This window comes from Argentina silus (assembly GCF_951799395.1).
Source record: "Argentina silus genome assembly, chromosome: 13".
NCBI classification, from domain to species: domain Eukaryota; kingdom Metazoa; phylum Chordata; class Actinopteri; order Argentiniformes; family Argentinidae; genus Argentina; species Argentina silus.
The window spans coordinates 4,904,123-4,928,326 of record NC_139667.1 but is presented as its reverse complement, the minus strand read 5'-3'; the positions used below and the strand labels follow the sequence as shown (position 1 = coordinate 4,928,326).

At 47.4% G+C, this 24,204-nt stretch overlaps 1 protein-coding gene across 2 annotated transcripts; it reads right to left on the bottom strand.

Moving 5' to 3' along the window:
* Positions 1-1,444: 1,444 nt before the first annotated feature.
* zfyve28 (zinc finger, FYVE domain containing 28) lies at positions 1,445-23,901 on the bottom strand. Of its 2 annotated transcripts, none has more exons than XM_083683592.1 (14): positions 23,579-23,901; positions 12,143-12,283; positions 8,798-8,935; positions 8,354-8,556; positions 8,009-8,098; positions 7,752-7,841; positions 7,507-7,608; positions 5,800-7,383; positions 5,365-5,460; positions 4,880-5,043; positions 4,520-4,630; positions 4,282-4,386; positions 3,988-4,091; positions 1,445-3,727 (listed from the first exon to the last, which is right to left on the bottom strand). In XM_083683592.1, exons 1-14 carry the CDS (start codon positions 23,612-23,614, stop codon positions 3,596-3,598), a joined length of 3,096 nt encoding a protein of 1,031 aa, XP_083539718.1. In that variant the 5' UTR covers positions 23,615-23,901; the 3' UTR covers positions 1,445-3,595. The 2 variants fall into 2 exon arrangements, with proteins under 2 accessions (XP_083539718.1, XP_083539719.1); XM_083683593.1 differs by having other exon boundaries at positions 4,282-4,383.
* Positions 23,902-24,204: the final 303 nt, after the last annotated feature.

Here is a 24,204-nt window from a genome sequence, read left to right as displayed (position 1 = left end):
AAACTACAGTATGTCTTTTAAGTTCATGTCTGCTAAATGCCGTAAATGTAATGTAAATGTAAGTGTTGTACATAGTATGCTGCCTTCATCACGTCTACCACATGACGATGATGTGTATTTATTTATTTATTTATCATCTGAAACACAACCATGTTGTATTCCGTATTGTTGTCATGTCAACGTTGACATCCATGCACTATCTTCTTGATCGTATTGACAATGAATTTACCTTTCTCTTAAAATTACCTAGACTCAAAGTTATTCTCTACGATGGTTTACATGCATACCACTGAATATTACTAGGTACCATTTGATTAATTGTTCTATAACAAATAGAACAAGAACATTCATTTAATGGACATTTTATGGACAATTCAATCCTATGGAAAATGAAGCCCAATATGCAATGAATAAAATAATATTCATTCTTAATGTGGCATACCTGAAATTTCTTGTGAATGAAATTAACCTCGTATCGGCCTCTTCACAGAAATCTGGTTACCCATTATTGAAGTCCGCGGAGTCTCCATGTAGGCTATATATTGACTGTGGCCGATGTTATCGACCGCTCTCATGCAATGACTGGAAATCGGTCTATGGAATAGCGGAATTATTCAACGCTGAAACACAATTCAATCATAGGCGTCCATTTGTCACATCTGTGCTTCCTTTTAAATCTCGAGTTCACTCCTCAACAAAGTAGAAATATTTGTTCATTTATAAAGTGGATATCCAAGCTGTATTTACAGTGGACTGAACTCCATCCACTACGAGAGTTCGCAAGACAGAAGGAGTTGTCCATCCCAGCTCTCAACTTTTGACCAATCAGGTACAAGGGCCAAATAATCTATCAGAATTTAACTCTTTCTCTTTCACCTTAACGAAACCATAATATGCCATGTTGTTATTGTCCATTGGCAAACACATTATGATTTGATTACATACCTCAATTTGTATTGTCTATGTAAATTAATCAGACATAAATGCGTGAATTAGGCCATGGACGGACATACACACACATGTCTAATCAGATAACTGAAGTTCTCAGAAATGCGTATCACACACATAACTTTAATGAAGAATAGCATTTTAAATATCTCAGTGTCATGGGTGACATAAACCACTATAGTACGGGTGATAGGCTGAAAAAATTTAGCCGCTGTAGCCCACTAATCATATAACGAAATGTTGCTAAATAAGTAGGTGCTGCCACCCAGTGGGGTTTAACAAACCTCACCTATGAACACTGCATGCATCCTGCTCCGATGACACGAAATCCCTGTCATTCATGTGTTGATGCCGTGTGGTGCACACTCAAGAGTCTTAACAAAGGCAGTTACAATAACAAGGTAGGTGTCACATCTAAATGACCATCTGTAGCAAAACAACACAGAAGCAAAACAAAACAGAAGTCATTGGTATATAAAATACATCTAGTAACATGTCTTGAAAGAGGAAAAAGTCATTTATTTTTTTAATTTACATAACATTTAAAACTAAATAATATTTCCATTTTTCAAATGTTTTACATAGCTCTTATTATTGAAATGTACTAGCCTTTACAAAATAAGAACAAGCTCTGAAGTAATAGGATATCCAGTCCTTTAATTTACTGATTCCTTTCTTACAGAAAAAGTAGTAATAGCTTTATATACATTTTCATAATTTCCTGTTGTTCTTTATAAAAGAAAAAATTACATCCTCATCTCTTAAAAGTGTCTTTATATTATCCTCAATAAAAAATAAAATTGTAGTAATAATAATGAGTGATCTAGACAAGACGAAGCCTGAGAATAGCTTTAAGTCAGAGTAGAGTAAACGTAACTGGTATAGCCTTGAAGCTGAGAAGGCCATGGTTGTCCTGTGGTTATTTCAGATTGGCCATTGTTCTCTCCACATCAACTCAAACGCATTCTCCATTTCAACCGAGATGGGGCACCCCGACCACAACACAGGTGATTGGAGGAGGGAGCTGGAAGATATCATGAGCAATGTGGTGGAAGCAGGGTTAAACATCTCGGAAAAGTAGTTTGATGTGCAGGAAGAAGTAGAGGCACACAAAACTGTTCAAGATAAACAACGCTGTTATAACCAGGTTAGGATGTGACAGTTTGGTTTAAACGAGATGGTGCAAGACTATTTGTGTGTGTAACAATAGCAGCTGGTTTATAACCAAGATAATATGAGGTCTGACACAAATGACCTGCTTAGCATAGGAGAAATGTCTCCATTTTAATGACACTTGTGTGTTATGAGTGTGCCCTCAGAGAGTTTAAGTATACTTGATACTTGATTAGGTTTAAATATGCTTAGTAACGTACACTGGGGAAATATGCTTTCAACATTTCACATCAGGAAACAAAGCTGCCAACTGATAGGGAAGATGAGACTCATAAACCTAAACGGCTGGTGATAATATGAGCTGTGATTCCAAACCGTCGCACGGGAGGTCTAATGTGCTCCACTAGAGGGCAGTCAAGGCCTGAAAAGACGGATGAAGAGAGGTGGAATTCTCCATGTCCCTGTCAGAGGATGATGAGGGGAAAGTTTAAGGTTGATGTGCGTTGGGGTAGGGAGTGAGTCAAATCATTCAAGAACATGCCACGTTGTCACTGTAGGAGCGATGGGCACAGCCCATATTGTTGTTAAAAGGCTGACCTTTATTCTGTGTGTTTCCTTTGAAACACAATCGCTAAAAATCAAGACCCCAATGTCATGAAAGATCACACATTCATTGCCATTAAAAGCATGGTGGAATTCTGAACACTTCTCCTTCTAAGGGATCAACACATAAAACCATTTTTTTAAGAAGAAATCTAGTTGCTTTGTTTGTTTTTTTGCTTCGCTGAGACAGGTAGCCTGATGAGGATAGCATTCCCTTCCTCATACGTACAGCATTCGGAGTTCACATCACGACAAACTAAAAAGCCTTTTTGGGCCATTGTGGCCCAGCAAGCAAGATCAGTGGTGCAGGTTATCATCAACATAATTATTCTTATATACATGTTTATTATGACGTACATTCTTTTAAGTTATCTGAGCCCTGTCAGAGCTCTGGCACAAGTGTGGGAAGCCCGCTAAAGCATAGGAAATCATGTCAGAAGGCCTTTTTAATACACAAGCAATGAAACAGAAATGTTCCAGAGGCTTCCTCTCTCTTTTGAGCTAAAGAAGCTTGGTCCTCAGCATTGGACCTGTCCTAGTAGCCTTGCAACATGCCTGTCCAAAAATCTCTTATTGCCAGTTAGTTCCATCTCCTTCTTCTGCCTCTACAGGCAGACAGGCATTACTGAGTCAGAGGAGGACAATGTAAAATCAAGCCCTTTAAGTTCCCTTTCAGGCAGCAGCATCACAAAAACAACAAAAAGGGGTCTAATCATTGTTCATGTGCCTCCGTGTCCCAATTCTGTGCTCTCTCATCCACGTCGCTCCTATTCCAAAGCCTTGCCGTGCAGCATTGTGTGATGAGGATGGTCATTAAGGTCGTCCAGCACAGTTGGGGATGTGCTTTGTATGTCGTCTTGGATTTGTCCCCTTCGTATGCTCTAGGTGAGGCGGGCTGGGGTGGTTCTACTGTACATTTGTGCAGTAGGGGTCATATGCCAGTCTTGTCGCTGTAGAACGGCGTGACGTGAAACATGTAGCAGTGTGTGCACACCCTGACGGGCTTCATCTGGCCGTACCGTGGCAACGGGGCCGAGTGGGAGGAGCAGCGTGAGCAGAAGATCTGAAATATGAGAGAGAGAGAGAATGAGAGAGTTAGAGAGAGAGAGAATGAGAGTTAAAGAGAGAGAGAGAGAGAGAGACACACACACACACACACACACACACACACACACACACACACACACACACACACACACACACACACACACACACACACACACACACACACACACACAGTACATTAGATTTGATCATTCCAGAGTCATAAAGCAGTTGTGTTCCCAGAGCTAGTCCTGACATGTATGGCACCTTCAGCCTCACCTTGCCACAGCTCCTACAGTGGTGCTTCCTGCGTATGACTGTGAAGGGGGCCTTACAGGCGATGCAGGAGTCGCACGCCTCATCAGGAACCCAGTCAGGAGGGTCTGCGAGGTGAGAGCAGGGGAAAGTTAATAGTGTGTGTGTGTGTGTGTGTGTGTGCGTGTGCGCGTGCGCGTGTGTGTGTGTGCGTGTGTGTGGGTGGGTGTGTGGGTGTGTAAAAGATGCTGAGCTTTGATATGAACCGTTCAGAACATTTTGTATGTTTGTGTGTCTGAGCGTAGAAGCCACGCTGACCTTCGAACTGGCCCTCTCGGGCCTTGGCTGCCAGCTCGGAGGAGGAGATGGTCTCCTGACAGAGAGCACAGTCCTCCAGCACTGCGCTGCGAAGGCCTGGACCTGCTGGACATGACAGGCAGCACCATCATCATCATTACCAGAGAACTACCATCCGCGTTGTACAGCCAACTGGGATTAACTGCGTAGACATTGAACATCGCTGCGAATCTGACAGCGCTGTCCCTTCCCCTCTCACCTTTCATGTGATTTTCCCCCTCCTCACATTTGGTTGCCATGACTTCAAAGAGAGTCTTCAGGATGCTCCGAAGGTCGCTGGCGTAGTTAGTCTGCAGCTGGTCAGCAACACCTGCATTTCAGGGGGTCAAGAGGGACCTGTCAGGGACTACTAAGCTGCGTAGTGCAGTGTGGTAAAAAGCTCGTTGGATTTTCATTTTGACTTCAGGTTCCAGGCATAAATTATATGACAAAAGAACCCAAGAATATCACCTCATAGTTATACCCACGAGGGGGGAGAGAGAGAGAGAAAGAGAGAGAGAGAGAGAGAGAGAGAGAAAGAAAGAGAAAGTGAGAGAGAGAGAGAGAGAGAGAACCTTACCTGATATGCAGACAAAGAGACGGTGGATGAGGTCACTGCTGCTGTGGAAACGGGAGCGGATCTTGTTCCTGGCGGCCATTTTAGCAGCCTGCAAAGCCAGCTGGATCTCCTGATGGTCCAGGTCGTCAGACATCCCTGAGCTTGTGGTCAGACTGCTGACAGGGCTACGGAGAGAGAAGAGAGACAGGCGGAGCAGGAACACGCCAGAGAGAGGTGATAGAGAGACAGCAGAGGGAGAGAAAGTAAGAGACAGAGTGGGGGTATAGAGACAGAGAAAGGGGACATTAAAAACATTACTCACTAAAATACTTGAATAAGCAATATCAGGAGACATCATAAGTCATTATAGATCTCAAAGTAAGCCAGGAGCGCACAGGAGATGAGATGCTGATGGGCAAGAGTTGCTGAGTGGCCATAACCGTTAACATCGGGATGAACGGCAGACTCACACATCCAACACACGCTCACAATGAGTTAGTGGTTACCTGGGTGTGTATGCACTGCTGGACAGACTACATGTGGTCACAGACACACTCTCACAGTCACTACTGGACACTGAGCTGAGGGGAGAATCCTGAAAACTGAGGATAACAAAAAGAAGAAGAAGAAAAGCAAAAGAATTAAAAGAAAAATAAAATGAAACAAATAACAATGGCAACATAAAAAAATAAAAAAATAAAATAAAGCTGTGTCATGTTATGATTGGAACACAAGCATGAGTTCAAACAAAAAAAATGACAAGATCATTTTCTGGTCAAATGAACAGAGAGACTAGACATGGTGAATGTTTCTATTCAGACCATGAGATGGCTGCCATGAGATGGCTACTGAAGCAAAACGACTCAGCGGAGAGCTGATAACACATCACCCAAACCTCACAGAAACACACACACACATATATACTCCATACGCACACACACCTGCTGTGTTTCTTGCTCTCGTCCTTGGTGTCCCTCTCTGCCTCTCTGGTCCTCGGCCTGTCGCTGTTCACGTCCCCGTTGGCCTGCGGCCTCCTCACGGTCTTCCACTGGTGGGTACAGGGTGCTGGTGCTGGTGCTGGTGCTGGTGCTGGGCCTCCCCCTCCCCCTCCACCTCCACCTCCCCCACTGGGGCTCCTGTCCTGGGCCTGCTGCTGCTGCTGCCCTGGCCCTGGGACCACCACCAGGCACTTCTCACAGCGCCGGGCCCCTTCCTCCTCCCCTGGGGGGGGCTCTGAGGAGCAGCGGGAGGAGGGGGGCGTCAGCTGGAGGGAGTCCCCCTTACCGTGCAGGTCGTGACCTGAGGAGGCCAGACGACACGCAGACGATTGGATGACAGAGCTAGCGGGCGGGGGCTTACAGGGCTTGTCCAGTCCTAGGCTGAGCCCCAGCCCCAGCCCCAGCCCCAGCCCTGTGTTCTCCATGGTGACGGTGTCGTCATGGCCGTCCTCACAGCTGCCGCAGCACACACAGGAGTTGAGCAGGCAGTGAGTGGCCACCAGGGGGCCGCAGGGCTCCACCTCAGAGGAGGGGGGCCGTGGCAGCAGCAGCTTGTCCACAGCCAGCTCAGTCAGGCTCGGGGAGCGGGGGTTGAAGATGACCGTGGCTGAGAGCTTCATCCCGCCCATGCGGTGGGCGATGACCTCGGCAGTCTCCGCCCCCTCCTGGCCCACCTCCCAGCCGTTGGTGTAGGGCAGGGCCTCAGGGCCAGGGGCGGAGGTGCAGGGGGGGTGCTTGGCACCCGGGCACAGTGGGGTCTGACTGTGCAGCTGTTTGGACGTCTCTGACTGAGAGTCCGTGGGCCAACCGTTGCGGGCCGAGTCTGTGAGGGGGGAGGGCCTGCGGGGCCCCGGAGGGGAGGGCTCGGAGGTTTTGGAAGGCGAGTTCCGGCGACTAAGGGCTTCTCTAGAGATGCTGGTTACAATGTCTCCTGCTGCATCCAGATCCTCCATGAAGAAGACTCTCTCCTCCTCGTGGTAGAGGCCCATCCTGCCCCGGCCCCCCAGTACCCTGCGGGGGGAGGCCTCAGTGCTGGAGGCCCCACTGGAGCCCCCCAAGTCCCCCCGGAGGGGGCGGTGGGCCGGCGACTGGCACTGGCTAGGAGGGGACAGCAGAGTGGACATCTCGTCACCCACGCGGTACACCATCATGTTGAGCTGCTCCAGCTCCTCCTCGTCGTACTGCATGGAGCAGGCCAGGTCGGCCTCCTCCGCCTCCTCACACAGCGGACCCTGCTCCTGCTGCTCCTGCTCCTCCCCTTTCACCGTCTGCACCTCCTCCCACTCCCTGTCCCGCTCCTCCTGGCTGTGGGAGACACACAGAGGTAGCTCCTCTAGCTGCCTCTCCGGCTCCAGCGGCCTCTCGGGGGTGTCTGTGTCTGTGGTGGGGCTGCTGGATGGGGGGGGCTCTGGCGGTGCAGGGGTGGGGGCGACCTCTGGGATCGAGGGATAGTCTCCATCCTGAGAGATACAGAGGCTCCGCTCCAGTGTCAACAACTCCTCCTCTGAAAGGGTCTGCAGCAGGTCCCTATGGAAACGGAACAACACACCGCATAACACAGTGAGAAACGGCTGCAAGGGCCAGTCCGTGGTGACTGTTGACATTGTACTGTACGACTGTGTTTTTTTCATTGTTTGTCAGGGACAGTACCTGATCTTCTTCAGTAAAGTGCGGAAGGGCCGGAAGAGCTCAGACATGTCCTCTGGTTTGCGATCGAGGTTGAGCGGACCTTCAGAGTACACCACCAGACCACTGAGGGAGAGAGGGAGGTTTTAAAACTCAATTATTATGAGAGAGAGAAGGGAGTGGAGAAGTGAGACATAAGAGAAAGAGGGGGAGGGGGGGGGGGGGGGGGGAGAGACAGAAGAGAGCGGGGGAGAGGAGACGACACTTACCATACAATGGCTAGTCTGGGAATTGTAAACATCAGAGCGGGTTCGTAGTCATCGATCATGTCTTGTGTGAGATAGCCCAGCTTGAGTGCCCTAAGACAAACACACCAAAGACAAGAAGCCATAAAATAATCATCCATCCAACCGTCCGGAATCAATTTCAGACCCTGCATACATGGAGGTTTCAATGCCTAGCTAAAACCTCCGGTGTCTCTCTCTCTCTCTCTCTCTCCTCGTCAGCAGCGTCTCTCAGGACTCACCTCTCCACCGTCTCACAGAAGAGCACAATCACCTCCTGCTGAGTGTAGTATTCTTTGGGCGACTTCACAGGCACCATGGCTGACACATAACTTACACAAGGGGAGACAAAGAGATCATGTAAGTACATGTGAAACCTCCCTCAGATCTGTCTGCCACACAATCAGCATGTAATGTACATATCAACCACCTCAAGTTAAATCACTGTGGATTTGGTTAACAAATCGTGCGATCTCAAATGACTGATAACTGAATAGAAGCGGGCTAGATCAATACTCATTGGTGGCCTAAAGTAGGACCACGTTGTGGGGTGAAACCGTGGTAACCGGTAACTCAGGGTGTCTTACCTGAGTTCGAACTCGGCGAAGAGGCTGTCGAAATGGCGCAGCGCGTCCCTCATGCGGTCCGTGTAGAGGTTGAGGTCTCGCAGGGCTTGGTCTCGCGTGATGTTGCGTACCTCCTCCAGGCTGCGGGTCAGGTCCTTGGCCAGAGGCCTCATGGCCATGCTCTCGATCTCCCGGTTCATAATGATGGAGCCTGCAGCCAGACACTGGACGGACGGACAGACAGACGCACAGTGACGGACAGTTCCGTACGCACAGGGGGATTCGCGCAAGGAACACCGTGATTTATACAATCATAAACCTGAGGTTTGCATTGGGAGAACAGATGGGAAAAATGGATGGAAATTGACATGGTTCCTGGAGGAGCTTTAAAAAAAAATATATATATATATAACAAAAAAAGTGCTTGTAGTTTCCTATTGCATAATGCTGTAGGGAATACTGTACCTCAGCCCCGAACCACAGCTGCCCCGCCAAGTTGTCATGGCGAATCTCCTCTGGGAACTTGACACAGAAGTCTCTGTTGGCTCTGTCGCCTGGGATACATTCATCCATGATCTGGTTGATAATGTTCAACACATTGTCCTGCAGATATAAGGGAGAGTGACAGAAAAAGAAATGGAATAAATTAGGTGGAATGAGAAAAGTCAAGATCCGTTCTGTTAGGTGGAATGGCTGGGAACAGACTGATGGATACAAAGTGGAATGCGTTACAGAAGGGTGCACGTTTTATTATAATGTTTAACCAACGACAGCAAATCATCCATGTGAACAACTCCAGCAGCATTTCACTGCAGTCTCGAAAACACAGAATTGGGAATTGAGTGAAAACAATTAAGACAAACTCATACTCAAAATGGGATCATTATAGTCCTCACAATTCTATTCCCCCTCAATAAAAAAACTAAAACAAAACAAAAAAAAAAACTTGAAACTAAATCCCATAATTCCAGCGGTGCGAACACACGGTCACGCACAGCGAAAGCTAATCAAGAGCTTGTGTGCCGCTAGCATGTACAACAGCCATAACAATGACTTACAATGAGCCTTCTACTCCACTACTCCCGTCTCTGGGAGCTGTAATCTCGTCAGGCACAGCATAGCACCGCGTCTCTCTGCTAGCCCCCCCGAGGAGAAATATTTAAAAGCTCTGAGAGGAAAAAAGCTTAAGCGCTGACTCCTTCGTGGCATTGTCGTACTGTAACGTAGGTCTTGGCCTGTTCCCATTACCCCCCACCGTACATCACTGTAGCCCTCCTCCTGCGAGGCAGAGGCACCGCACAATGAAGCCAGGCCTAATCTTGACCAACATCAGCCGCTGATGTCACAGAAAATGTCAAAATGACATGATACCTAGAATAGCACCAGATGCAGAGCTTGGTCTCTTCTACCCTCCAGGTTCCCTTCTATGCTCTTTCTCTTCTTATCCCTTTGAATGTCAATCTTTCTCTCTCTCTCTCTATCTAGCCTACATCTCTCTCGCTCTCTCTCTCTGTCTCTCTCTGTCTCTCTCTCTCTCTCTCTCTCTCTCCCTCTCTCTCTCTCCCTCTCTCTCCCTCAGTTCATGCTGTGAGAGCAACCATGCCAACATAACTTGAGCAGCTTGGCACACCATAGAGGCCCATGAATAACAGCCCATAATAGAGCCGTCAGCCGTCAGGGTCAAGTGAACAACTTTACACTGTGAGAGGACTTGCCTTCCATTGTAGGGGACGCAAGGTTGGAGGGTCTTATTCAAGCACACAGGTAACATGTAGATTAGGCCCACTATTAGGGTGGTGGGCTACACCAAAGAGGCTACTTTCCAACCACAGGATATTTTTTTTTTAAAGGTTATTTTTTGAGTGGGAGGAGAGGGTGTCAGCAGGGCATGGGCCAGGTTCGAACCCATGCCGACACGGGCATATGTGTGCACTGTAGGCCATGGTGCTAGACCACTGGACCACCCCAGGCCACATAAACCAATCATGGGATTTATAACAAAACATGAGTAATATCATTCAGAGATATTAAACATCACACTGCGACTTATGGAAAACGGAAAGTCTTGTTTCACATACAGTAAATCTGGCCAGGTAAGCAAAATATTGGCTGAGGGAACAAGAGACAGCATAACCTCCCTGAAGCACTGATTATTTTCCTTGAGGGGAAGATATTGAAAGAGCCAAACCAGGATTGATAATTCATAGTTGCTGAAAAATGCCCTGCAGTCAGCGAAAAGCTTTTCGGGTTTACGAAGCACAACATAACGCAAAAAGCTAACGCGCAGCACTTCACGGCACGGTTAATTTAAGGTGATAATGAAGTGAATAAGAACACTCAGCATAGAGAGAGGGAGGAGATAGAGAGAGAGAGAGAGAGAGAGAGAGAGGGAGAGAGACAGAGAGAGAGAGGGAGAGAGGGAGGGAGAGAGGGGGAGAGAGAGAGAGAGAGAGAGGGAGAGGGAGAGAGACAGAGAGAGAGAAAGAGGGAGAGAGAGAGAGACAGAGACAGAGAGAGAGAGAGACAGAGACAGAGACAGAGAGAGAGAGAGAGAGAGAGAGAGAGAGAGGGAGAGGGAGAGAGGGAGAGAGAGAGGGAGAGAGAGAGAGAGAGAGAGAGAGCAAGGAAGAGAGGAAGAGAGGGACCTCAGGGAAGGAGGGAGGGAGATGGAGAGAATAAGGACAGAGAAGGCAGTTGGGGATCAAGCGGTGACCTTATTAAGAGAACCCCCCCCCCTCTGGGGCCACAGTGCACGAGGCTGAGGCACAGTGGGGGTCCAAGCACCCTCCTCCCTCTACCTCCCCTGGGCTTCCCAGCATGCTCCAGCATGACAGGTGTCACTGCTTCTCAACGGGACTCCCTGCTAAGGTAAAGGTTAACTAAACTCACCTAGAATACACACCTCATCAGCACTTAACCCTGACGAGGATAACAGGGAATATCAAATCAATACTCACACCCTCAATGCCAAATCTACACAAGATAGCCTGCTATTTGTTATGGACAGGAGTTATTGACACTAACGGTGTGTTTACTTGTCACATGAATAAGCTCACGAGTGGGTAGGACACTGTTAACCGTTGTTATCTTCAGCTTAACTCAGGATAAGAGCCTAAAACCTGTCCTTACAAAGACGAAAAAGATCTGGAGTTCTATCCAGATCCAATTTCCTTGACCACACCAGTGGTTCCACTTCATTGATTCCTCGAAACGCGTCACTCATCTAACCATTCACTCCTGACCCAGATAAGAGCAACACAACAACCAGATACAGGCTATCAAAACAAGACGAGACTGCTCCACTCCACTGACTGCTTCCACCACCAAAGTGTCCTTATCTTCCCTTATCACTGGGAGACTGCTTGCTTTGAGGGCCGGGCCAATCAACTGTTGAACGGGGCGCTCTGACAAACACTGGCACGTCACTCAACCTATCGCTGGCCTTTTGTTTTTTTCCGCTCACAGGTCAAACTCGGTTCCACTCAGGTGGCTCTAAAACACGTGCCTTCAAGTAGAAACACATGAATTCCTGGCCTAGTTTAAAGGATTTGAGATCACACATTAAAATCCAACTCTGCTGTTCTAGTCCCTCAGAATAGACGTTGCAGTACAGTATGTGACTATTTCTGTGCTCTCTTTCGATGATGGGCTACAGAATTAACCCAGATGATTGATTCCTGTTACATGACTGAGTCGGAAGGCTAAATTAAGAACATGACGAAACTGTGAGGACCTGAGACAGATTCACGACCTCAGCCCATAGGGTAGGTTTTCAATTAGCATCTCTCCTCAGAATGTTGAGAATCTCACCTGACAAGATCGGAACTGGTTGACCAGCAGGGTACACCTCTGGGGGTCCTTCCTGCCGTCCAAGCTGTCCAGCTCTGTGGCTACCTGGTTCAGTTCCTCATCAGCGTAGTAGAACTGGGCCAGGAGCTGAGGGTCCGACCTCTGCATAGGAGAGACAGAGAGAGAGAGACAGAGAGAGAGAGAGAGAGAGAGAGACAGAGAGAGAGAGAGAGAGACAGAGAGAGAGAGAGAGTGAGAGACAGAGAGAGAGAGAAAGAGAGACAGTGAGAGAGAGAGAGACAGAGAGACAGTGAGAGAGAGAGAGAGAGAGACAGAGAGAGACAGAGAGTGAGAGAGAGAGACAGAGAGAGAGAGAGAGAGGGAGAGGGAGAGAGGGAGAGAGAGACAGAGAGAGAGAGAAAGAGAGACAGTGAGAGAGAGAGAGACAGAGAGACAGTGAGAGAGAGAGAGAGAGAGACAGAGAGAGACAGAGAGTGAGAGAGAGAGACAGAGAGAGACAGAGAGAGACAGAGAGAGAGAGAGAGACAGAGAGAGAGACAGAGACAGAGAGACACAGAGAGAGAGACAGAGAGACAGTGAGAGAGAGAGAGAGAGAGACAGAGAGAGACAGAGAGTGAGAGAGAGAGACAGAGAGAGACAGAGAGAGACAGACAGAGACAGAGAGACACAGAGAGAGACAGAGACAGAGAGACACAGAGAGAGAGGGGGGGGTAGAGTTGGTCAAATAAAGCAGCAGGACTACAACACATGTACAGAGAGCACAATGCTGTACATTCTGGTGTTTTATTGATAGGAGTGCTGATGTAATCAGGGCCAGAGCCACGAGTAGCAAAGAGGACACTGCACAAGGGGAGAGGGTTAAGTAAATCTCCTCTCTCCTATCCTGATGTTGCAATGATACGGTAGGTGCTTTATTCAAGACAAAAAAAAAAAAAAACGTAATACGACAACAACAATGTGAGTGAGTGAGTGAGTGAGTGAGTGAGTGAGTGAGTGAGTGTGTGTGTGAGTGTGTGTGCGTGTGTGTGTGTATACAGGAAGATGGCAAAGCAGCTATGAGGGGGGGACGGGGACGTTAATATGGTCAATATTGATGGTTAACATTGTGCGAAACCTCCCCAGAAGGGCGGGCGTAATTAGAGAGCCTGGCCTTGGTAAAGGATTTGTGTCATTATCTCACACTGTGTGCTGCGCCGTGGCGCGGGGAAGAGCACAGCACAGCAGACCCTTCCACTGCTGAGTGGAGCACATGTACAGCCACGCCACTCAGGGCGAGGGAGAGGTGCACTGCTGAGACACAGGGACAAGGAGGAGGGGGGGGGGGGGGGGGAGGGGGGGGCACTGCTGAGGGGCGGGGACAAGGAGGGGGGGAGGGGGGGGGGCGGGAGAGGTGCACTGCTGAGGCACAGGGACAAGGAGGGGGGGAGGCGGGGGAGAGGGGCACTGCTGAGGCACAGGGACAAGGAGGGGGGGGGGGGGGGCGGGAGAGGTGCACTGCTGAGACACAGGGACAAGGGGGGGGGGGGGGGGGGCGGGAGGGGGGGGAGCAGGTGGGGACAGATCACAGACAGAAGGTTGACTAGATTGAAATATTCACAGGTTTTCAAGGCGCTAATGTGCTTCAGCATCACAAGCCAGAACACAAGGAGTCGTACGGCAGTACAGCCCACCCTGGCAAAGACAACACGGCTACATAAACACACGCCATAAGAGGAAGGCTACTGGGGCTGGTGGCGTACCAAATAACATTTTTCTGCAAACGTCTCTTCCACATATAAAGAAGTCTCCCTCAGAGAGTATTTTTCTGCATAGACTGGAGACGGCTTCATGAGATCTCATCCCCCATAGCGTGAGAGTCTCCCCGTGGGCTGTCAGTGAGACCGGGCTGAATATGATGTACTGTTCTGTACCCACTCTCTCCTCTCTCATCAATAATAAAACAAACTGGATGGAGGAAAACACAGTTATTAACCAACAGTTGGGATATGTGAAGCATATACTCCAACACTACATCCACAGAGTACCTTGGACTGTCTGAACATGGCACACATGTACGCGCACACACACACACTGCTACACACACACACAGCTACACACACACAGCTACACACACACACACACACACACACACACACACACACACACACAGCTACACACACACACACATACACACACAGCTACACACACACACACAGCTACACACACACACAGTACTGATCTGCGGTTGTTGAATAGTAAGCAGGCTATCAGCTCTGCTATGGCAGGCGAATAAATGTTTCACACTTATCTTCGAGTGTTCTTTCTCAACAAGGTCACATACATGCTCTGTCTCTATATATAAATCACTTGTGAAGGACGAGAATCGAGGTAGCAGCGCCCAGCTGCTGAGACAGGGAGGAAAAAGATAGTGAGAGAAAGACATAAAGACTGGCAACTCAGAACAAGTATTAGCCAGTTGTACCACGGGGAGGGACCGTCTGCTGATGCCTCAACTACACCTCAGACGGCTGTAGGAGACCGACCGACCGTGACACCCATCATACATGTAGGAATGGAAATAAGTTACCATAGCCTAGGGAGAAATGGCTGCTGCTACGTTGCGTGAGACGGAGAGAGCACAGACGTACTGTAGACACTGTGGAGAAGAAGAGAGGATGAAACCCCTTTAAGACACAGCAGAGAAAACCGAGCTCCAGGGCCTCTGTGATTATGAAAGGCAGTTATCCTCTGAGAGAGGAGACAGTTAAAGCATAGCCTAAGCACCCAATTAGCGCTTCCCACACCAAACCATCTTCTGTCTCGGGTCTGTGAACATCGGTTAATGAGTGGCTTGGGTAAGCCCCGACCACCTCTGGGTGAAGAGGGTAGCAGTGGAGACGTGGGAGTATTTGGATGGCAAACCCAGAGACGACAGCAGCAGATTCTCTTGTTTGTTCGTCAAATAACTGACAGCAAGATGGCCATTCCTACTACACACACACACCCAAAGCGTCACACCCAAACAGGAAACCGTAGTAGACCACGGGGGCTGACCTTTTTCCAACCGGGGGCACAACACAGCCCATAGAGTTTGATGACATTCCTCTGGACGCTTCTGCATGACGCGGGCGAGCCCCGACGGAGGAAGAAAAGAAGCCATTGAGATAGCAGCAGCCCTATGGCCTCCTCCTGCTGCATTCCACACTCGAGGGGGAACATTCCAGCGGCATTGCATCATGGGGGAGAAGTAGATAGTGGGCGATGTTCTGGACATGTTGATAGCTTATGAGGTTAGAAAGTATCTTCCTGATCTGGTGCCCTAATCTGTCTCGAAACAGTTCATAGTTGCCTAAAGGGATTTGGTATGATGGTTGCTTACAGAACTACAGTGAAGCAGACATACATTCTACCTGAGAATGTAACCTTCATGAACGCCTAAACCTCATAACGCTATTCCCCTCCCCTAAATCTCCATGGGAAACCAGGCTGACCTGCCTGAGGTGCCCCTGTCATTTCTGACACCTGCACGAAAACGTGTCTGTCTGTCACTATTCCTCAAGAAGGTGTCACAACACATCATAATTTGCAGCCAAGCAAAAAAAGCATGTGGTCCAGTTGAACAGCGAACAATTAGGGCAGTGGCTGTATGCCTGGGAAATGAGGTCATTCGAGTCATTATGAGAATAAACCTTTCTTCCACAGCAAAATGTGTTAGCAATACAAATTGGCTGAGATAACAGCTCATTAGTCACGGTGACACATTTGAAACCTTGTTATGAGTGACGACTAGATTAGATTCGACTGGAGTCAAATGAGATGCAAAAAAGAAAAGGGCAAACTGTCAATGGTAAAATAAATTGGACGTTTTCGATCAACAGCAACCATGTACAGTCAATAAGAGGCGGGACCGGAGAGAAAAGGACTAGTCTGGATACCAATACTCTCCGCCTGGCCCACTTCAATAATACATCATCTGTAATCAGCAGCCTAGGCCCACATAAAACCAGTCAGTCAACAACTGAAATGGAGAGGATGAGTGTGAGGATTTGACCCTAAAACCTGCAATTCCTGTTCTCCTGCTGGAGGACGACCGGCACCACCTTGCATGAGCAAATGATTCAGCAGATTTAGAGTCTGTCCGCTGTGGCCGGACACTGGCCTGTAATTGCTAGGCTGTCGGGTGTCCTTCAGTCTCTCTTTGAGATGAGTTAAACCTGTTCATTCCCTGTGGTCAGAAACCAGTCATTCCATATCATTAAGGACTCCTCTGCTTACCATACAGATTGGTAACTCAGTGACAACTGTCTCGACAACCTTACTGACGTGACACTTTAAAAATACTTTTCACAAGTGTTTTCAAAATGGTGGATTTAGCCTCAAAGATACACAGAGTAGATTAATAAAGGGAAACGTCATTGGGCTCTGATTAAGGTGTGCTCTTGTCATTCGAGGTGTGTCGCCTTGTCTGGCTGTGTAATCTTGTTATCTGTCCCTGTTGTCTCTACCGACAGTCTCCTTCAGCGGTGTCCCTGTGGTGTGGCTGATTCCAGACTTCATTTTAATTTAAATGGTAGAGGTGGGGGGGCCATGGGATTGGTAATACTGTGCAAACGGCCGTATCATCAGTACCTGTGCACACACCTCATTTAAGGGACTCCATAAAGAACCCATCAGCTGCCCTCCATATTCCAGGCTCACTGCACTTCCTGGCTGCCAGCCAATCATACCTCACCTCACATAGCAGAAGTGAATGTTGTGGGTGAAAACCTGACTGTCACTGTCTACAACAACCCACTCTGTCTCAGTCAGTTACCAGAAAATGAGCTTCTGTATCCAGTCATCACCCCATTGCTTATTCTGAACACAGCAAAATCTCTATCCAGCAAGAGAGCCAACCCTAAATACTGTATCAGAGATCTTAAGCTGGAGTCTTAAAACATGCAGAGGTTCTCTCACACCGCTCAGAGATAATTATGGAGGTCCTTGTTCTTAGGCTTGCGCCAGTGTGTTCAGACTTTGAAGAACATCATCATTGATCCCCATGACGTCTTCTAGTGAATTCAGTGATGCCAAGCCGTTTTTTTTCAGTTCTGTCTGCACTGGGAAATCTTCTCACTGGCGTTGCACAGAATCAGATTATGAGCACCGTTTGCCTCCAGTTATTCTGTCCTCGGTTGCCTTTCAAGCTTTTTTTCCTCCAATCGTCTTGAACTAGACTTCCCGATATGAAAATATCAATAGCAACATAAAGTCGATCTTCAATGAACACCTCAAACACGACACGTTCAAATTGACTCTAAAGTGCGTCAGATGTCTCTAGAGAGTGATAATGGAACAGTTCACTCTGAAGTCTGGTCTTCTGTGATAAACCACGTACCTTCATTGTTATTCTTCAAGCTATCTTTTTTATCCCTATCCGTTCTACCTTTACCTGGTTTCAGTGGCTTCAACTAATTGCCACGGTGTGCTTTGTGCAGTATCTCAGATAAAATCAACCTCCGACTGTTGTGTAATGAGAAGTTATCAGTTCCCCCAATGAATGGTAGACAGGCCATCACTTTCAAACAGCACTTTTCATCCCCAGGCAAAGCTCTCATCCCAGGGCTAATAATTGACTCAGCTGATTCAAAATTGTCTTCTCATCTAGATTGACACCGTCATAATCTGACTGTGTGTGTGTGTGTGTGTGTGTGTGTGTGTGTGTGTGTGTGAGAGAGAGCTGGACACGTGCCTGGCACATGGGCTGGCAGGACAGGATGGGCCAGCACAGAGGGGGGGTTAAGAGGATTTGGGCTGCTGTGAGCAGGTCCGCAGTCCCCTGGACGGTACTGTAGCACAGCATGTGGGGACCCCACCCCTGTAGGACCCGTGACCACCAGAATGTTATTATGCAAGAAATAATCCTGTTATACAATCCAACGCTGGCTCACTGCTGTGGTGGCTACAGATGGAGGGGGGATTACAGACAAAACAACAACAACCACCAGCAGCACCATTACCAGCACCATTACCACCACCATCATCACCACCATCACTAACAGCACCATTACCACCAGCATCACCACCACCACCACCAACAGCACCATCACCATCAACACCAGCATCACCACCACCATCACCATCACCACCAGCAGCAGCACCACCATCATCACCACCACCACCAACAGCACCATCACCATCAACACCAGCAGCACCATCACCACCATCACCACCAGCAGCACCATTACCACCACCACCATCACCACCACCACCAACACCACCATCACCAACACCAACAGCACCAGCACCAGCAGCAGCAGCAGCACCACCAGCAGCACCACCACAATCACCATCAGCATCACCACCACCATAAATAATATAGGCTACTCAAATGGATTTTTAAGATAAAATAAATAAAGATGTAGGCTATCTAATGGAGTAAGCTCCCTAGGCTCTTGCTGTTGTCCATCCTCAGTAAACTCTGCACCATAACCCTCTCCACTGTAACTCACAGTCAGCCTCTGCAGAGTCTAACAACACAAGGATATATCATTGTCATGGACAGGCACAAGACCCAGACACTGACTAATATGTCCTCAATGAGGTATACTAACAGTTGTGGAGGGACCCAGGGACTGTTAAACAGACACACACACACACACACACAGACACACACAGTCCAGTTTCCATGGAGCAGACTTTGGCCCTCTCTGCCATGGTGGCCGCCATCTGCAGGGAAGATATTTATACACAAAGCCCACATGCCATGCTCAACTGCGGGCAAATTTACAGGGCGGAAAATCGTCCAGTTGATGTCTCAATCCGTTTGTGAAGAGGTTGAGGGTTGGACTACTATTCTGAGCATGTTTTTTCTTTTACAATTCAGGCAACGAGTTGAGTTGCACGACATGAGTTCCTTACAAAAGATGTAGTCCTAACTTTGACTTTGACAGCAAGTACTTATGGATAACTGGAAAATCACTTTACTTTACACTCTATCATTCCTGCCCATTTAAATGACATGCAGAGTCACTCACCCTTGGGTCTATGTTTGCACAGTACCGCCTAGGCCCGACCAATCTGGCCTCCTCACAAACCTTGTTCTCACAGACTCCCATGGTGGGACACTGTGAATACAGTCGGGAGAAACAAAAGGAAGAAATACCAGTGAAAGCTGCAAGAGAGGCGCATCCTTTTGTTTTATCTGCTGCCAACGGTAACCCAAGCCAAGAACTAATCCCAAAAATATAGGCCTACAGTTCTCCTCCCCTCGCCTCCCCTCAGCCCCTCCCTTTCTCTCCCACTGGAGAGACAGTGGCCAGAGATGGAGGGTTGGTGTTGTGCATTTGATATAGCCTGGTGCAGAGACAGGCTACGTACACCACAGCCAAAGGGCATCTTGAGTGCATGCAACTGCACCTATTATGTGTAATCAAAGAACATGATCTACTCCTGAGACCGCCGGCTATTCCGAACGTGTCATAATGCCAAGAGGAATCCATGGAGCTTCACTGTCATTACCAGCACTCGACGGGTCTCCCTGCTAGCTTTAAATCCCCATTTTTCCACAGATATCTGCCTTCAATCATCTTACTTACTCACAACTAGGACAGAGCTCCCAGCTTCCCAATCTGCAATGAATTTAAAAAGGCCTTCAATTGCCTGGCCTGTCTAGATCTGCACCAAGGGTCAGGTCTCTAAATCCAGGCGGCTGACACCAAATCAATTACCGCACGGCTGTTGGGTAAGCAGAATGGAGACATCCATAAAGAGCTCCAGAAACCAGGCTAAATATGCAGTCGTGTTGGCCGCTGCTCAGCAGTTTGCTGCTCCCTCTCTGTGCCAACTGTGCAGAACCCTCTCTGGACAGGCAAGCCGCTAATTACTTTAGTTCCTTTTTACTGTTTTTGTATGTTGCAGCAATAATTCCTGACAGTGGAAGAATGGTGAATGAATGGCAAAAAGGATACGAGGTCTTGGGTATGAGTCTTCGGAAATCCTAATGATGAGGGCTATTAACAGAGAGCCACTTGGTGTCACCAAAACAAATTATGTACACGAGGGTATCGACGCAAACACCAAAACAGACCCGCAGACAGTGTCAATGGCACTTCTTTCAAATGATGCACTCATGTGTGAAGTCCTTCGTTCCACATGAGGAGGTGCAACAGCGGTCCACCTGATGACTACCGAGAAGAACAGGGGCAGATGGATGTGTGATAGTAGCAGAGAGTCGGTGGCAGAGAAACGGACGGATCATGGATGAGCGACGGGAGAGATGGCGAGATAGCGAGTCGCGTTGGAAAAATAAATCAATGACACATGGACTGACTAATCAAGGGGATCACATGTGTTACATAATCGTTGACACATGACGTTTCATCCATTGCACGGCACTGCAACAATCATCTATACCCTATTAGCTGTCTGTAACCTGGGTCAATGGATGGGTAGATGAGGGAGGAAGGATGGATGTTTTTTAATAGCAGGTACTAATGTTATTGTCCAGTGGGGGGGGGGGAGTGGGAAGCGTAAAGTGGATTGTAGAGCATCCCCAGTTCTTTTCCCATCTGTGCAGGCTGCGCGGGCAGATGGAGCCATGCGCGGCCGGGCGGGCACTGGTTGTGGGCCTGTCACACTGACAGATGAGGTGATGTGTAGCTGAAGGTCAGATAAAATAACACCGGGAAAAGAGAAGAGACGAAAGGGGGAAATGTACAGGTTTAGCCTCCTGACATCTCTCTCTCTCTCTCTCTCTCTGTCTCTCTCTCTCTCTCTCTCATGAAGAGCGGAGGTGATAGAGAGGCCATTTTGGCTGGGTGCTAAACCTAAGCCAGGTCTGCTCTTTGTCTGTGTCTGCTGCCATGTGTAGTCAAGCACATCTTTATGAGCACTACCCTCCATAGTTGATCGTCTTCTCACTTTGCTCTCGAATGCTCTCTCCATCGTAAAACCGTATATTGGTTATCAACCCCCCCCCCCCACAAACACACACACACACACACACACACACACACACACACACACACACACACAATTGGATGGTCACAGAGCAAATGAACATGTAAAGTGGCAAGCAAAAACTTAAATAGTATGGGTCTAGGCCTCTTAAACAGTCGTTTGCAGAGAGAGAGAGAGAAAGAGAGAGAGAGAGAGAGAGAGAGAGAGAGAGAGAGAAACTGATTATTTACACAAAACCAGCTAGACCAGTTTAGGAAGGGATGTTGGCCCTCTCAACTTACAATATTGTGAATGTGGGTCAACCATCCAAGCTTCCCTTTGGCCTTCTGCCCTTCTTATAACAGTCCATATGATTGTGTCTTTCTAGGTAGTTTGCACTTTGACACCAGAGTCAGACAGACCAGACAGGTACATTATGCTCCTCACAACGAGTGGCACACACTGTTCTCCAGAGCACTGGAGAGGGATTGTGTTGCAGGAGGGAGAAAAGCATTTCCCCTCCCAGTGTGACTTATCTAGGAAGTACAGTGCAGCTCTGGAAATATCAATAGCCTTGCTCCATTCAAGGGGAACATGCTGATTCAACACTTTTCTATCTCTAGGACAGCGTAGTTCAATAATAAACGACTTACTGTTGATGCAAAAATGACAATGCAATGCAGTGTTGAACAATATATTTCAGAGCTGAACGCTGTTAGACTGGCCAGTAAAGACGGCATAACACAATAATATGATTCCATTTCCCACAGCACAGAGAAATAACAATGGAGAGTATGCCAGATTGCAGAAGTCAGGAATAATAAAGCTGGGCTACATGACAGTGCTGAACATGTTTACATTCAATGTTGTACTGATCACAGACACTGGATTTACTAGCGACACCAACATCGGATTTGATAGGCTAGAAAATGCTACTAAGAGGACTAAACTGAATTAATGATCACATGCACAGCATATCATGACAATGAATACATGACGTGACAAACAGACAATTATTTCTATTCGGGGGAGAGTTTTCAGCAGCTCAAATGCACCTTATCCTGTAGCAAGGGAGAAAGAAGTCAGGCTCCATAACCTTCTAGTGATGGTAACTGCTTGTGCTACATAAAGTAGTAGTAACCCATGTTGTAAGGGCTGTTTCTCCTCTCTTGTTTATTTTTCATTCTCTTGATAAATGTCAAGACAAAACTAATTTTTTTCTCTCTTTAGATTACTGTTTGGCAAGTTTGGCCATTTGAAACGCATGTAAAAAAACCACCAAGCCTACTTTACATGCAACAGTGTTCATTTCTTTCCACGGCTGTGACTTTGCAGCAAAACGAAACACTAAAATGGTCATCCATGAACATGACAACACACTGGCAACCATAGTACCCTTGTATGGCTGTTGTTTCTAAAAGAAAAAGGAATGGACAATACAATTGCTGTAACAGCAAGCAGAGTTCAAAGGTGAAGAGACCAAGGAGGCATGTAAATAATTGTGTCGCAACACAAGGGTTTACAATGTGTGTTTGTGTGCAAATGCAGCCACTTGACCAGCCATCATTTTTTACTATTAGATTTAGAGCTAGATCATATAATATGAGACCAAAAGATAGACTGGAAAGGCTGAAGTAAATCTGTTTTGGTATGAATTAACAATACATGCAACCATAGCCTGGGCCCTTCAAAATACAATGGTAGTCTATTCTAACATTACAGGCCTGTCCCAAAGACCAATCATTTATTGATCCTAAAGATATTCTGGGGGTAAACCATCTATTCTGGGTAGGAAATCTATTCTGGGGGTAGATTTCCTTATTCTCTCCCCAGTGTTGTTTTGCAGTTTTCAGGAAAATAACTGTTCAGAAAACCTGTCTGTTAGTCATCACCTGCAATGTTTTATTCTTAAATTTCAGAAGAGGAAGTGTATCGGCCCTGGATGAACAGACACGAGATGTAGAAGGATAACAACCAGAACTGGACTAGTGCTTGACCGTGCTTGCTCTCACTCCTCGTCGGGTATAACACTAACTCAGTCCATCACCTGGTTCTGGCCACTGTATCTTGACTGTTTAAAAACAAAACTTGCAACAGTAGTGACGTCTCAATACATTGTTACCAGCTCTCTCGGGCAGAAATATGACATCCAGTTTAACCAATCTGATAGTGCTAGCAATAGACAGAATACAGTTCGAGGTTGCAATATTACATTATTTATTTCTATATGTTGAGCAATGCGGGTGATGACAAATGTGATTCCAGATGAGAATAAACCTCTTTTCAAAATGCCCGTCTCCAATTTGCAGGTTGCATCTTTTACGGTAGGTAAAGAACTTTACTGACAGTGCGCACACTAACGTTACACTACTGGGCTTGATCGTACAGTAGGCTGGCTACATTGCAGCAAATCAGGGCTATAGCTTGCTAGCTGTTTAATAAAACAGATAGCTCGCTATATAGCTATTTTAGACAAGACATTATATCTAACATAGAAATGAGAGACAGTAAGGGGAGTGTACAATCTACATAACTTACCTTGGGCTTGTAAAGCCACTTTCGAAACCGATTCATCGTTACCTCGCCACCTTACCCCTCCTTTGTCACCGACCCCTCTCTCTTCTACCTGAGACTAACTAGCAATAGCTAGCTAGCTACGTGGCTATAAGGTGGGAAATATTAAATCCAATCAGAGGTATCCCAAATGATACGGTATAGATTTCAAGTGTTCGGTCAATTTCCTCAAAGATTACGTTGTATTTTCTTGTCTAAGGAATCCGCGGTTGACTGTGCCTCACTACCACTTTTCAGGTCCGACAGGGTAGGCAAGCAATCCACCGATGGCTCCGCTCCGCTCAGCGCTGTTCTCTCCCTCCCTCTGCTTGATGACAGTCACGTTGACAACATCGCCACCCACTTTTCCAGGGGAAGGCTTGCACCACACGTCACTATACCCTACGTCATAATAATTCCCAACGGGGGAATGGGGAAAAGGAGAAATGTTCGGATCTCATGATCACCCATTGTTTTTCGAACAAAGTCTGGACGCGATGTTTTTTATGACACAATTCAAAAGCGAGCATTCCACTGAAGTCACATTAGCGGGTGTCACAAATTGGAAATAATCAGTTAGCCCGCGACGTGAACCAATGAGAATGTCGACC